This window comes from Pithys albifrons, chromosome 1, assembly GCF_047495875.1.
Source record: "Pithys albifrons albifrons isolate INPA30051 chromosome 1, PitAlb_v1, whole genome shotgun sequence".
Classification (NCBI taxonomy): domain Eukaryota; kingdom Metazoa; phylum Chordata; class Aves; order Passeriformes; family Thamnophilidae; genus Pithys; species Pithys albifrons.
The window spans coordinates 100843033-100857726 of NC_092458.1; the positions used below are offsets into that span (position 1 = coordinate 100843033).

General features: G+C 39.2%; 1 protein-coding gene across 2 annotated transcripts; it reads left to right on the plus strand.

The window, feature by feature from the left end:
* The first annotated feature begins 737 nt into the window (after positions 1-737).
* CCT8 (chaperonin containing TCP1 subunit 8) lies at positions 738-12958 on the plus strand. Of its 2 annotated transcripts, none has more exons than XM_071562638.1 (15): positions 738-869; positions 2774-2864; positions 3461-3540; positions 5269-5418; positions 5688-5868; positions 6574-6635; positions 7308-7445; positions 7857-8035; positions 8944-9010; positions 9091-9178; positions 9284-9399; positions 10643-10714; positions 10837-11001; positions 11407-11526; positions 12726-12958. In XM_071562638.1, the coding sequence occupies exons 1-15, from the start codon at positions 810-812 to the stop codon at positions 12801-12803; spliced, it is 1647 nt and encodes a 548-aa protein (XP_071418739.1). In that variant the 5' UTR covers positions 738-809; the 3' UTR covers positions 12804-12958. The 2 variants fall into 2 exon arrangements, with proteins under 2 accessions (XP_071418739.1, XP_071418730.1); XM_071562629.1 differs by lacking the exon at positions 12726-12958 and adding an exon at positions 11959-12719.
* Positions 12959-14694: the final 1736 nt, after the last annotated feature.

Consider the following 14694-nt stretch of genomic DNA (forward strand, 5'->3'; position numbering starts at 1 on the left):
TTTCATGGTTGGTGTGCTTGATTTGTGGAGTAAAACTGAGCACCCAGGTTTGCACAGCTCTGAAATAAGTAATCAATGCCTCTCTCAAGTATGTAATTATCGGTTTATTGCCTACCAGGTAATGAATTTGATTTGTGTGGACAACAATCGGACAGGGGGGAATGGTTTCAAACTGAAAGAAAGTAGGTTTAGATTACATATTGAGAAGAAATTTTCCACCGTGAGGGTGGTCAGGCACTGGAACGGGTTGCCCAGAGAGGCTGTGGATGCCTCATCCCTGAAAGTACTCCAAGGCAAGGCTGGATGGAGTCTGAGCAGCCTGGTCTAGAGGAAGACGTCGCTTCCCATGGCCAGGGGTGTTGGAACCACCTTATCTTTAAGGTCCCTTCCAATTCAAACCATCCTGTGGTTCTACGATACTTAGTTTTCCTATCTGTGCATTGTGCTACCATTTGGACAAGTCAGATAAGAACTAAGCAAAACACTTGACTGGAATCTGCCAAGTTTTATGACCACTGTTTGCCACTGGTGGACATGAAGACTCAGCACTGTTTCTGCGACTTGTATTACAAAGTGTACCGAGGAACGTCTGGGGGAATGCTATGCTGAGGTCGACAACGAAAGAGAGCCTCTGAGGTACCCTGCGTTAGCTGACGCTCCTTTCCCAACATTCCCCGTGCCGTGCGTGCGGCCCCCGCGGCCCCTCCCTCCCGCGCCTAGGAGCGGAAATACGTCCCGGCCCCGCACTGCGCTTGCGTGGTCCTGCTCTCCCGCTGTGCCCAGACGCACTGGGCCGGAGCGAACCGGTGATGGCGCTGCACGTACCAAAGGCCCCGGGCTTCGCCCAGATGCTCAAGGAGGGGGCAAAGGTGAGATCATCTTTGGATGGGTGGATGGGTGGATGGATGCGGGAGCAGTCTTAGGGTGGTGGCGCGGAAAAAGCGCTGGAAGGCCGGCGAGGCCCGGCAGTACCACGTGTCCCGGGCGGCGGGTACCCTAGGTGTTCACGCACTGTGCCCCCGTCTTGGCTCGGGTTCCCTCTGCCGCTGTTTCGCGTAGGGAATCGACTCTAGCCTGGCCCCGAATTTTGGAAGGTGACGTCTGACGCACGTCGCCTTCGAGATAGTTCTGCCGGGGTCGGGATACGCCCCTCGCCCTTCTGCCCGCTGCATCTCTCCGCTCCGCGGTTGCGCCGGGGGTCCCGGGGGCCAATGTGCTCTCTCTAGCTGTGCGCCCGACTCGTGCCCACGCTGTTTGGAGAGCTTTTGCAGGTAGCGGGCAGCAACATTCAGCCGGGCCCTGTAGTTGAAGCTGTTCAGAAGTGTCCAGCTTGTTACAGAGACTGCTTAACTCTGTGTTACTGTGTCTTTAAGATAAGAACCTTTGTCAGCCTTGCAGAGCAATGTAATAGTTTCCCCGTATTTCCTTTCCATAAATCCATTTTCATTGTATTTAACGTTAGCATAATGAAGATTTTGGTAGTATTGAAGGAGAGTACCTTAATAAAGCTAAAACTTTTTTTGAAAAGGACAGAAAGCAAGCAGGTGTGGATTTTTTCTTTTAATTCATAGAATCAACAGAAGGCTTTGGATTGGAAGGGACCTTAAAGATCATTTAGCACCAATCGCCCTGCTATTGACGGGGACATCTTCCGCTATCCCAGGTTGCTCCAAGCCCCATCCAACCTGGCCATGAACATTTGTAGGGATGAGGCATCCACAACTTCTCTGGGCCACCTGTGCCAGAGCCTCACTACCCCTACAAGGAAGAATATCTTCCTAATGTTTAATCTGAACTTACTTTCTTTCAGTGTGAAACCAATCCCTCTTGTCCTGTCACTCTAGGCCGTTGTCCAAAGTCCCTCTCTCCAAGCAAGGGACTTCTGTTGCAGGGGAAAATAAGAATATTTCTGTTTGCTGCTACTTAATAGAAAGAAGATGTTAGCAGTTCTGAAAGCCCTGTTTGTTTCTTTTTGGAATGGTTGGAGCCAAATAATGGCATACATCAAGGGCAGGGGCAGAACAGGGAAAAAAAGTGGTCTAATTGCTTGTTCACTAATAGAGAATTCAAGGCTAAAATAGCAAAAGCTGTCGTCTTATTCAAAACAAGGAGTCAGCTGGCATTCTGAGATGGTTTTGTATGTACCGAGTAAATAGTAGAGAGTCCTTTTCTCTTAGGGGCCGCACAGTATGTTTTGGCCTACTCTTTCTTCTTTCTTAAGGCCCTTTCTGGGGTTCTTGTCTTTTTTAAATGTTTCCAAACGGAAGCCAGGCTGATCCTGGCCTTAAACACAAATATTTTACTAACCATTCATCTGAATTTTTAAACTGCATGTGTTTGAACGTAGAACTGAGTTAAATGATTTTTGTGGAATACAAAGCTGTAAATAAAGATGTACAAAAATCTATGCTAACAAAAACTTTCACAGCTCTCTGATCTTGTCTTGGTTGTGTTCTATTTCTCTTCGGCATGTCACAGAGCTTTTTTTTGCACAGGGATGCAAACTATTGAAAATTGAGTCACTGTTCAAATTTTCTGTTTAGAAGCTTTTTATGCCTGCTGAGCTGCCTAGTTGAGAAGGAGAAAAGTAGTTTTTTTTCACTGTCTTTGGGTAAGGTTTGGCTTCCGTTTAAAGTGTAAGTGGAATACCATATGTAAATGAATAAAAAACTTTCAGGGACTCAATAGATTGATGCTGCTTTCATGAGAAGTTACTAGCTCATCACTCCTTTTTTTGCTAGCCTAATTCTGATCACTTTGTTTTTCTGTTTAGCATTATTCAGGACTAGAAGAAGCTGTCTATAGGAACATCCAGGCATGCAAAGAACTTGCTCAAACCACCCGTACAGCTTATGGACCAAATGGTAAATAAATCCTAACATTATTGCTGCTTTTTTGAGACAGATGCTATGTTTGAAGAGTAAACATACCTTGACAAAGAAGCAACTGTTTGTTTCTTGAGGACACACAGTGGATTTGCTCTAGAACTTTTGACTGTACAAATCAGATTTTATTTTGTTAGTTCTTGAGTATATCGTGCAGTGTATCTATCTGCCTTTGCCAGTTTTTTGTGGCAGTTACTCTTTGCTGCTGTACTGCTATGTGAAAGAGCACAAAAATAAAAGGAAAGATGATAACAAGGCAGATAGTAATAGTGAACATAACCATAACTGTCCAGTCAGATATATGAAAACAAACTATGTTTTGGATTGGTTAATTTAGTAATATGCTAATATTTCTGAATAGAGAACTGCTTATTCAGAAACTGTGGGTTTCTCCTTAATGTAACACACTTCCAAGTGTTACTTGGAGAAATATTTTAAGTTCTTAATTTATAAATGGGGCTAACATTTTAATATGCAAGATACACCCGAAAGTTGTGAAACAATGTCTCTGTACAAGGTATTTTTTGCATAGCCAATTGCTTTAATTTTTTATGTTTGTTTGTTTCCCCCATTAGGAATGAACAAAATGGTTATCAATCATCTGGAGAAGCTTTTCGTTACAAATGATGCTGCTACCATCCTGAGAGAGCTGGAAGTAAGTTTTCTTGCTTCAGAAGATGTCAGTTGTGAACTGGTGTTTCTCTTCATGGGTTGCTATGGTTCTGACTGTCAATAAAAAAATACATGTCACTCTGCCACATGATTTACATATGCCACTTTATGAATCATTTACCTTTTTCACTGAATTTGCGATCCACGGCGAGGAATATACTCTTCTGTAAAGCAGCATTAAGTAGTTGTAGGAGATGCTTAATATTTCTCTGTTTTTTCCTAAACCAGCATAGAAGAGGGTATATCTAGCAATACAGTGTTTTGGAAAAGTCTGAATGAATTAGCTGTTGTGTTAATCACCCAGTGTTGTTGGTTACAGTGTTCCTGTCTGCTTAGAATCCATCAATTGAATTTAAGAAGCTGAGGATACAGTAGCATCCTGTATACAAGCATAGAAGGGCTGTCCTGCCTTTCTTTTCTGTGGGAATTGATTCACAATATCTAGCATGGAGAAAATCTTGCCAGAAATGGATTTGTGATGAAGATCAACAAGCCACTGATAATGCTTTAACAACTGATGTTTTTAATGTTGTTTGAATGTACACAATGTCTGGTAAAATGTCTTTTTGCAAAGTCACTGCTTCTCCTTCCCAGAATACCTTGGGATACCTGATATCTCAGGGCTCTGGAGGAAGGTTGCAGCATGTCTGTTACATGAACCCCCTCCTATTGAATGTAAATCCCCTTGCTCCCATTGGCCCAGAGCCAGACTCACCTCTTGTTTCTTATTGGTGGGTTTGAATCCCTCCAAAGTCCATATAAACCCCTGACCACGAATAAACTTTCTCTTTGTTCTTCTCCCTTTCCGGATGGTCTCTGTGTGTCCTTCTCTGGGGCTCTCAGTGACCACGTGGTAAGGGTAGGCGGGGAGCACATTTTCTCCTAGGTTATGGACTAAACTCCAGGACCAGGAGATCCATTCATACTGTTGCAGTTTGCATCCCTACAACACACATCACCAACGAGGCAGAAAGAACCCCCAAAGGGACACTTTTCCTCATACTATCAAATTCGTATTTGTGACACCAATAATATTTTACTGAATTCTATACTTATTGACAGAAATAGTGTATATATAAAGTATTTCCTTACTGAATGTGTTGTGTTAGTGTTCAGTATGAGCAGAATAACTGGAAGTGTCAGTTCTGTTTTTAAAAACTAATCTGCATACTAGTGACTTCATCTAAGGAGTTTTGCATGTTACTTTGTGGTATAAAATGACAACTGCTCTAATTTTATTCAAGAATAGTGTTTTATTGCATTCATTTGAAAGAAAATGCAATCTTTAGGCAGTGCAATCTTTAGGCAGAAAAAATCCCCACTAAAATTAAGTTAAAATTTAGACATATATTTTATTACACATGAATTCAGCCTGAAAATCTAAACTCCAGACTTTCTTGTTGCAGAGCTTAGTTGTGGAGCCACTGCATTCTGTAAAAATAGCACAGGACCAATATCAAAGATGTATCGTTCATGTTGTAGGGGCAATATTCAGTTATCTTATTTTTTTTTAATACATGTTTGTACTTTTTCTTATTAGGGAAGTCATCCCGTCAGAATAATTATGTTGCTTGCTTTTCCAATTTTGTGCATTCTTAGTACCTTTCGATACAATTTGAAATCAGAAAGCAAATACTGGATGCGCAGAAAAGCCTTGAGCTGCAATCTTATGTGAGATGTTAGTAACCAAGATGTGTACCCTCTTTTAAAGGTCCAGCATCCTGCTGCAAAAATGCTTGTGATGGCTTCCCACATGCAAGAGCAAGAAGTTGGAGATGGAACAAACTTTGTCCTTGTTTTTGCTGGAGTTCTTCTGGAGTTAGCAGAAGACCTTCTGAGGATGGGGTTATCTGTCTCAGAGGCAAGTTAATGTTGTCATTGCTATTAACATAGCTTGAATCCAGATTACCATTGATCAGTATTCTTGGGTTGTAATACCATGAATTATCTGCTTTCTCCTGAACTAACATTTTTAGATAAAAATATTTGAAGGAGAGCTCTGTGTTTTGCTGCTTGTGATTGCTTGCTTCCCTTGAAAACTTTTACATTTGCTGACATTTTATCACTTTTTGAAAAGGAGGTAAAAGCTGTATGAAGTAGTATAGTGAATATTTATTGTTTGCTGCACAGGTGATTGAAGGATATGAAAAGGCATGCAAGAAAGCCCTAGAAATTCTTCCAGACTTGGTGTGCTGTTCTGCAAAGAGCCTTCGAGATGTTGAAGAAGTGGCGTCTTTGTTGCACACTTCAGTGATGAGCAAACAGTATGGCAATGAACATTTCTTGGCAAAGCTTATTGCTCAGGCTTGTGGTAAGTGAACAACAATAGATGTGTGCATGCATCTAAAAAACTGAGTCGGTTTTACGGCTTCGTGTAAGGTAGAAAATATGGTTAGTTTAACAGGTTGAATTGGATGTAATACTTTAGCCTCTGACACAGGGATAACCTTTCTCCTGTTGAACTCTTAACTGGCATTGTGGCCCAGAAAAGGTTTGTGTTTCCTACTAAAGGTTCGTAGAAATAGCTTTGTAGTCTTTTTTAAACAGACACCCCTCTTTCTCCCTCTTTTTTATCATTAGGAAGATGTATTGTGCTTCAGATGAGCTGTTACTAGTCTCTACCACAGAACAGTGGAAGCAAGACCGTAGTTCTGTTGAGTTCTTTTCCTTTAGATTTCCAAGAAAAAACCTTCATGTTTAGTTCCAGTGTTTTCTCAAGTATTTTGAGTCAGACTTTTCTCTTGAATGTACTTGTATGAATGGATATTTGAACTCAATTAATGACTGAGCAGCTTGAATGAATGGTTTTTACTGATTGCTACATTGTATAAAACAAACATTTCTATTTCTCTTGATACCTGGTAATAGCAGGTAATATTGTCTTGAATTTAGGTAGGCATCTCAAATCATTGAAATGTAATACTTCAGAAAAAAATTCCAGGCATTATTTATGGTGCCATTGTTCTGCTTCATTCACTAAGCAACACAAATTCCTTTTTTTTTTTCCCCCCAACAGTTTCTATTCTTCCTGATTCTGGTCATTTCAATGTTGATAATATCAGAGTGTGCAAAATTGTGGTAAGTTTGAAGTAACTAGCTTTACTGTATTATTAAAGTAAATAGTTAAATGAGGATTAATATTTGAACTTTGAATGATCCTTTTCTATTTTAATTTCTGTTCTGTTGTGGCATGCATAGCAAATTTTTAAAATTGGTCTTTGCTTTTCTTGTTCAGAAACAAAAGTCATTAATATTGAAAGTTATATAAAATGGGGACCTGTAAGGTTATGTTTGTTGTTGCTGAATCAGTTGAAGTTCTATTTCTTTATGCTGCAGTGATAACTCAGTGTGTTACATCTAAGTGATTGTAGGGTCTGCTTTTCACACAGCATAGTGCAGCTTTCTGTAAATAAATGGCCAGTCATATGATGTTCCCCCATTCATAAAAACACAGAATGGAGTGGGTTGGGAGAGACCTTAAATCCATCTAGGCCCCTGCCATGGGCAGGGACACCTTCCACTATCCCAGGCTGCTCCAAGCACTGTCCAACCTGGGCTCGAACACTTCCAGGGGTGCGGCAGCCACAGCTTCTCTGGGCAACATGTTCCAGTACATAACCACTCTCACAGTAAAGAATTTCTTCTTAGTATTTAATCTAAACCCACTATCTTTCAGTTTAAAGCCATTATTTCTTGTCCTGTCACTACATGCCCTTGTAAAAATCTCAAATTCCATTTATTTCTTTTCAGGGTGCTGGTATTTCTGCTTCCTCAGTACTGCATGGCATGGTTTTTAAAAAAGAAACTGAAGGAGATGTTACTTCTGTCAAAGATGCAAAAATAGCTGTGTATTCCTGCCCTTTTGATGGTATGATAACTGAAACTAAGGTATGTTATAGCTCAAAATAAGTTACATCTCTATTTATGCTTATGTGCTCTTTTTTTTGGACTTAAATATAAATATTCTTGACACTTCATGGCTGAGATATTTTGGTTAATACTGATTTTGTTAGTTTAAAAATGTTCATAGAAAACGTTTGAACCTAATTTTGTGTCATGGGGTTTTTGAGATTGGGGAAGGGGTGTTGGTTTGAGCGGGATATTTGAGCCAAACTGCATGCTTGAAAGTCTGAACCTCAAGTTTTTCTAGAAATACCAGAATTGCTCATTTGGTTCCTATGAAAGATGTCAGTATTACAAAATAGGATGACTCAAGGTTTATGGATAGGTTAGGAGACAAAATGGTTTGTCACAAACTTGTAGGCACGTGGTTTGATAACAGTGTATGTATTTTACTAGGGCACTGTACTTATAAAGAATGCTGAAGAACTGATGAATTTCAGTAAAGGAGAAGAAAATCTAATGGATTTGCAAGTCAAAGCTATTGCTGATAGTGGTGCAAACGTAGTAGTAACGGGTGGCAAAGTGGCAGACATGGCTCTTCATTACGCCAATAAATACAATCTTATGTTAGTCAGGTAAGTACTAGAAGAGCATAAAAACATTTGGTCTACCAGGTTACTGAAAGGTACTTGCCATCTTGTCACTTAGTTCTCAAACAAATTACTAAACAAATATTGCAAATTAGTTGTTTTTCAAGTGAGTCAAAATCTGACCTACAATTTGGTTGTTTCATAGCTTAAGAAGTTTTTTGATAGAATTTCATCTCTGTATGACAGCTAATAGGGGAATAATTTGTGTTATTCTAGTTTTAAGTGTTTCTGTAGCGCAGCTGAAATGAAGAACATCAAAATTTGTAGATCTAGTAAAGAGGGATATGGCCTCAAAGGCATGTGAGAGTATTCCATAGTGGTTTCTCCTCATCACAGTCCTTGTGTGATGCCTCTGTGCATCACTAAGTGTTTATAGATGGCAGTTCTTAATATTTCTCTGTCATTTTTTGTTTTGTTTGTCTTCTTACTTACAAGTAAGGCATATTTGTAGATCCTTGAAATATATTCTGCATAACATAGGGTCAGATTTACTAGCAGCAGCTCTCAACGTCTCACAAAAATAAGTGGTGAAAGCTGTAAATTTATTGGTGATGTCCAAAATGTTTGCACTTCTGAAAATGGAGCGTGATACTGTAATGTCTTGTATAACAAAGGATTATTACAGAGACATTGTAAAGATCAATTCAAGTTTTTTGCACTAGAGGATGAAGTTTGAGAATTTCCATGCATTTGAACCTCTGGTTTTTAAATTTTTAAAAAATAATTATTGTACGTAAATACTGAAAATAGATCATTATAACTCAAAAAATTAGTTGAGTGGATTTTAATAACTTGATGAAGCAGAATTTGATCTTGTCATTGGTTTACAAAATGCTGCTGATTTAAGAGAATATTCTTATGTGTTATGTTGTTGCGGAAACTTGTTTTTAAAGGTTGAACTCCAAGTGGGATCTGAGGAGACTCTGCAAAACTGTTGGTGCAACAGCCCTACCCAGACTGGTATGGACTTTTCAAATGAGGAGCAGGAGGGTGAGAACTGATGAGCAGGTTCACCTCTTAACTCTTCTATTTCTTTCCAGACTCCCCCTACTCTTGAAGAAATAGGTCACTGCAGTAGTGTGTATTTATCAGAGGTTGGGGATACCCAAGTTGTTGTGTTTAAGCATGGTATGTATTTCTGTAGAACCGCTAACACTGCTGTCCTAAAAAGTGTGATGCTCGTATGTGTATTACCTGTAAGACAATTAATTCAGTAATGCTTGTGTCAAACAGAAAAGGAGGATGGTGCCATTTCTACTATCCTCATTCGTGGATCTACAGACAATCTAATGGATGATATAGAGAGAGCAGTGGATGATGGTGTCAATACTTTCAAAGTACTCACAAGGGTAAGTAATGGAACACTTGAGTTATCAAAAGTGGGCAGTGGATGAGTTTCAGACAATACTGTGTCTGCTTTGTGCTCATTTGCTACAAAGGCTGTAGCAGATACTTATGTTACCTGCTTAGGAGCCTTCTGAGTTGTAGAGAAGGCTGTGTAGTATTGAGGTGTAGATGGCTCTGTAGAGAAGCTTGCTGCCAATGCCGTTATGAATATACGATACATAAAAGATGGTGCTCAGTGTGTACTGCACTCGTTTTTCCAGTGATGAGTGAGTTTTTGAAGGTAGATTAATTTGCCACTTTCTAATGACAGTCAGCTCTTTCTTGACTTAATCCCTAAATATTTTATAATATTCCTTGAAAACCAGGTGCAGAATTAAATCTAGATACCTTTGTCACTCGGAATCAGGAAGAACTAGGTTGCGGACTAGGTTTCTGATGCATTTGTATGAAGATATGCTTCCTCCACATAACACAGTTGTGCTTTTATGAAAACAACTCAGTTCTACAGAGGTTTTTTCTTCTGAACTGCTTTTGTGGACTTGAATATTATTCTTCCCTTTTTTTTAATACAAAGGAAATGTTTCTATATTTACTTGGAAAAAGGCATGCAAAAATGTTAAAGCTGTTTGATGCTTATGTCCTGTATGTACCAAGACATACACATTGATTTAGAGTACAGAAACATTGTATGTTTATTATTGTCTCCAGGAGTTGTCCTGATTTATGATGATTACTTTTTGATTTAAAAGACCAGAGTTAATATGGAAATGCTGTTTTACCAAAGGGTATATAAAATGCTTACTTTAAAATCAAAGAAAACAAAGCAAAAACTCACAAAACATGTTGTGATACCTGTTGCCATATTAAACACAGTGTACACTGGATTACTTTCCTGCATGGTATTTCCCACCAAAATAACAGAGAAAATGAAAAAATCTAGGAATGCTATTATTAGTTAGCCAAGAGCTGAAATTGTTTTAAAAAAGCCAAAAAATCCCAGACACAAACCCCACTGCGTTATTATTTTGCTTTTTATAAGAGAAGCTATCGAAGACATCGGAAAGAATGAGTAAATTCTGACAGATTTCCCTTATAATGCATGTTTGTTCAGAAGCCGTTTCTTAATAGGTCTGTTTGGAATGAAGTTCTGTTGCATTCTTGATAGAGTATAAAAATTCTAAAAAGTAAAAATTAGTAAGATACTTCAAGCAAAAAACTTGTGTTTTGATGTGGTCTTGTTCACAGGATAAACGTCTTGTTCCTGGAGGTGGCGCAGCAGAGATTGAATTAGCCAAGCAGATCACATCTTACGGAGAGGTAAACTACTTTATACCAACATATGTATTTATATATGTATTAATAAAAAATATGGAGGAAAATGCCTTCCTGTCGTAAGGTTTTTGAAATCTAGACCGACATAGTTTTCAACTTCACTTTAGACTTGTCCTGGGCTTGACCAGTATGCCATCAAGAAGTTTGCTGAGGCATTTGAAGCCATTCCTCGAGCACTGGCAGAGAACTCGGGAGTAAAGGCTAATGAGGTCATCTCCAAGCTTTATGCTGTGCATCAGGAGGGGAAGAAAAATGTTGGATTTGATATTGAGGTAAAAAGTCTCTCACGTTACTTGGTGCCCTGCAGTACAGGATTATATTTAAAGTACTTCTATTGGAAGGAAGTTTTTGTAGATTACTTTAAATCATTGGAAGCTCTGCATTGCATAGTCTAGAATAACTTGTTAGAATTGAAATACTTAAATGTTTTAATCAGTAAGCAGTTAAATTCAATAGTATAGTGGCCTTACAGGCCAGTAGGCTAGTAGGAGGTGAATTGGGATACTGAACTAATGTGATAGAAAATAAGTCTTCAGTAATTACTGATTTTGTCTTCCTGCCAATGGATTTAGGGATGAAGGTTTTTTGAAGGGAGAAGATGAGATCAAAAAGTGATAATCCCTTGCTAGGTAAAAGCCTGAGAAAGTTTTGAATAATGTTTTTCCCCCATTTGATAGGCCGAAGCTGCTGCAGTGAAGGATATGTTGGAAGCTGGTGTATTAGACACATACCTTGGAAAATTTTGGGGTATCAAGCTAGCTACAAATGCAGCAGTAACTGTCCTAAGGGTTGATCAGGTAAGCTTACATGTAATTTGGGTGCTGAATTGAATCCTTGCAGAACCCTCATGCAGAACAGGTGAATCTTCTAGGGATGCAAAGCATAAAAATAATGCTACTTGAAAATGTGGTTTGTTTTTTAATTAAAGCCAGGAAGTAATTTGTTCAAGAGCTCATAATCTGGAATGTTGGTGCTTCTATAGCAGTGCTATTGATGTTTGTTGGTTTTGAGTTTTGTTTTTTAAAGGTTTGACACTTTATACTTATATTCAGAAAGTTGTCCTAATTTCTTTATAAACAAGATTTAGTAGAAGAAACCTTCTCTCATATATTGTTTTTACATGAAAATCCAATTTTTAGGAATTATAGAGGTTAGAATCTTAATTATAAAAATCTTTATTTGTTTTCTGAAACTTTAGCAAAAATGTATTTGCATGTAAAATTCTGTAGATTATTATGGCAAAAACAGCAGGTGGTCCAAAAGTCCCTAAGCAACAAGGACATTGGGATAAAGATCACTGGAAAGACGAACCTGAAAAATAGCGTGCAGTAAGCTCTGTTTCTCTAGCAGAGAGGTATCTGTGTGTGTCACTGCATGTGTGAGTTCATTGACAAGCACATGGCAAGTTTTATCTTTGCTGGCGACATATAACACTGCTGTCTTCTGCATGCTAATAGTTACATTCTGTATTTGTGCCTTTGCAAATGAATTTTACTCCTAAACCCAAATCTTCATGGAAAGGATGACAAATGCAGTTTTAGTTTTACCTTCTCACTATAGCAAATGCAGAGATTGAGCCTTTAGCATGGCAGTTCTAATGGACTTCACAGTTTCGAAGTGTGCTTATTTTGATGCAATAATTCATAACAATAGCTCTGGTAATTCTATTTTCTGTAGTGTGCATCCTGAAAACTAGTCTGTTTATTGGTCTGTTTAATCACTCACTTTCTGTAGACTAACTGAAGTCTTAATTTGCATGCAAAAATGAGGTAAAGTACCTTTTTTGTTGTATTATGGTTCAGCCTCTGCGTTTTTCAAGAAAAAAATAACTAAGTTGTGAGTATCTCGATTAGATGGATAATAATTTTCACTGGCTTAGGTTCAGAGGAGGGAAACTGCATGAATTTAGTGAATGCTAACAGTCAGCATCATGTGGCTGTTAGAGTAAGAGCCTGATTCTAATGTTAGCTTTTTCTACTTCTCTGTTCTCCTCAAGATCATTATGGCAAAACCAGCTGGTGGCCCTAAACCTCCATCAGGAAAGAAAGACTGGGATGAAGACCAAAATGATTGAAGAGTTTAACTGTATTTCTTAAGATGACATGACTGTTGGAGTTTTTTAATATCCCAGTTGGATACTGTCACAATGTTTTGCTGTTGCCTTTAAGTTATGGTGTCCAATGGAGTGCAGAACTTCAAACACTTCAATAAATGTACTCACTGTTAAAATGTTAACTCTCATTTTATTTGACCTAGCATGACATGGTTGTTCCCAGTCCATGAATGTGTTAGGGATGGCGGTGTGTGGGTATGATGGACTGACCTTGCCTGGCAGCCTGACACCGTTTCCCAGCAAAGAAGGAAACAGAACTTCATAGGGTCTGAGATAAAAGATGGGAGATCACATACCAGTGACTGTCACAGGCAAAACTGACTCAAGAGGCAGGGAGACTAGCCATGAGGATAGAGCAGGGAGCTCATAATCTAATTGCTGCAGCTGTTTGTGCTCTTACTTGTGCTCCTTAGCCAGTACTTAAACATTCAAGTGAATATTGAAATAATTAATTGTGGCGGCAGGTCTGTGGTCCCTGCCTACAGTAGCCCCTCTACTCTGCTCTCCTGAGACCCCCACTGATCTACTGCATACAGTTCTAATTCCCTCAACATAAGAAGGGTATAGAACTTTTAAAGCAAGTCCCCAGGGAAGGGTTACCAAGTCAGTAAAGGGAACTAGAGAACCTCCCCTACAGAAACAGGCTGAGAAAGCTGGAACTCTTCGGCCGGGAGAAGATTGCATGGAAACCCCTTAACAACGTTCCAGTATGTAAAGGGGCCTACAGGGAAGCTGGGGAGGGACACTTCATCAGAAACTGTAGTGGCAGGACAAGGGGAGATGGGTACAAACTAAAAGAGAGGAAATACAGGTTAGATATATGGAAGAAATTCTTTACTGTGGAGGTAATGAGGCACTGGAACAGGTTGTTCAGAGGAGTGGATGCCCTTTCCCTGGAAGGATTCAAGGCCATGTTGGATGGGGATTTCCAACACATACTGTTCTGTGATTCTGTGATTCATTTTCTATATCCTCACCTTTTTAGAGTTTTCATGCTCTCAAAACAGCAGCTTGACAGCACTGAACTGCATCGCATTCTAATGACCTTAAATGTTGAGTGGCACTAGCTAGCGTGATGCAGAGTGCTAGAATCTTTTAATTGAAGGCCCCTGTTAAGATACATCTTAGAAAGTAAACAAACAGCTTCTGTGTCTCCAAGTAGTTTGAAAGGAGAACTGCACTGGAAATTCAAGCCACTACACTAATTAATCCTTTTATTACTCTTGCCAGTGATACTCTATCTCACAATCAGAAGAGTGGAAGGCTAAAGCAAGTCTAGAATTATCTTATGCCTAAATAAGTCTGCCATAAAACAGCTCTTATGCTTGATTTAGTAATTTGCTGGCATGGCTGAAAAATAAACTCAGCAAGTTTCTGAAGGATTGGCATACTGCTATACTCAGCTGTGTAACTGCTAGTGCAGTAAGGGTTACAAGAACATGTAAGACTGCCCATTTTCTTAGTAAGGCTGTTGTGAAAAATGCACTGAATGTAAGCAGCTGCTGTTCTAACATGAAGAAGCCAAGATTTTATTTACCTGAAAGCCAACATAAAGCCTAGCTTGTGGAGAAGAGAACTTCAAAGTTCTAAGTCACTGCAGGACTAGTTTTCCTAAGACTGAAGTGCAGAAAGGCAACATTGGATTGCTTGTAGTAAAAGAGAGAGAGAGCTAAGCATTGAGCCTTTCCAAAACACCAGCACAAGAATTCTTAGAAAGTTGCAACTTGAGGGCTCCTCTACTGGACATCAACATTGGAAAGACAGCTGATGCTGTAAGATGTGTAGAAGAAACAGCTACTTATGCTTGGAACCCAGGTATGAAATACGCAGGGAACACATGAGGGCCAAGACA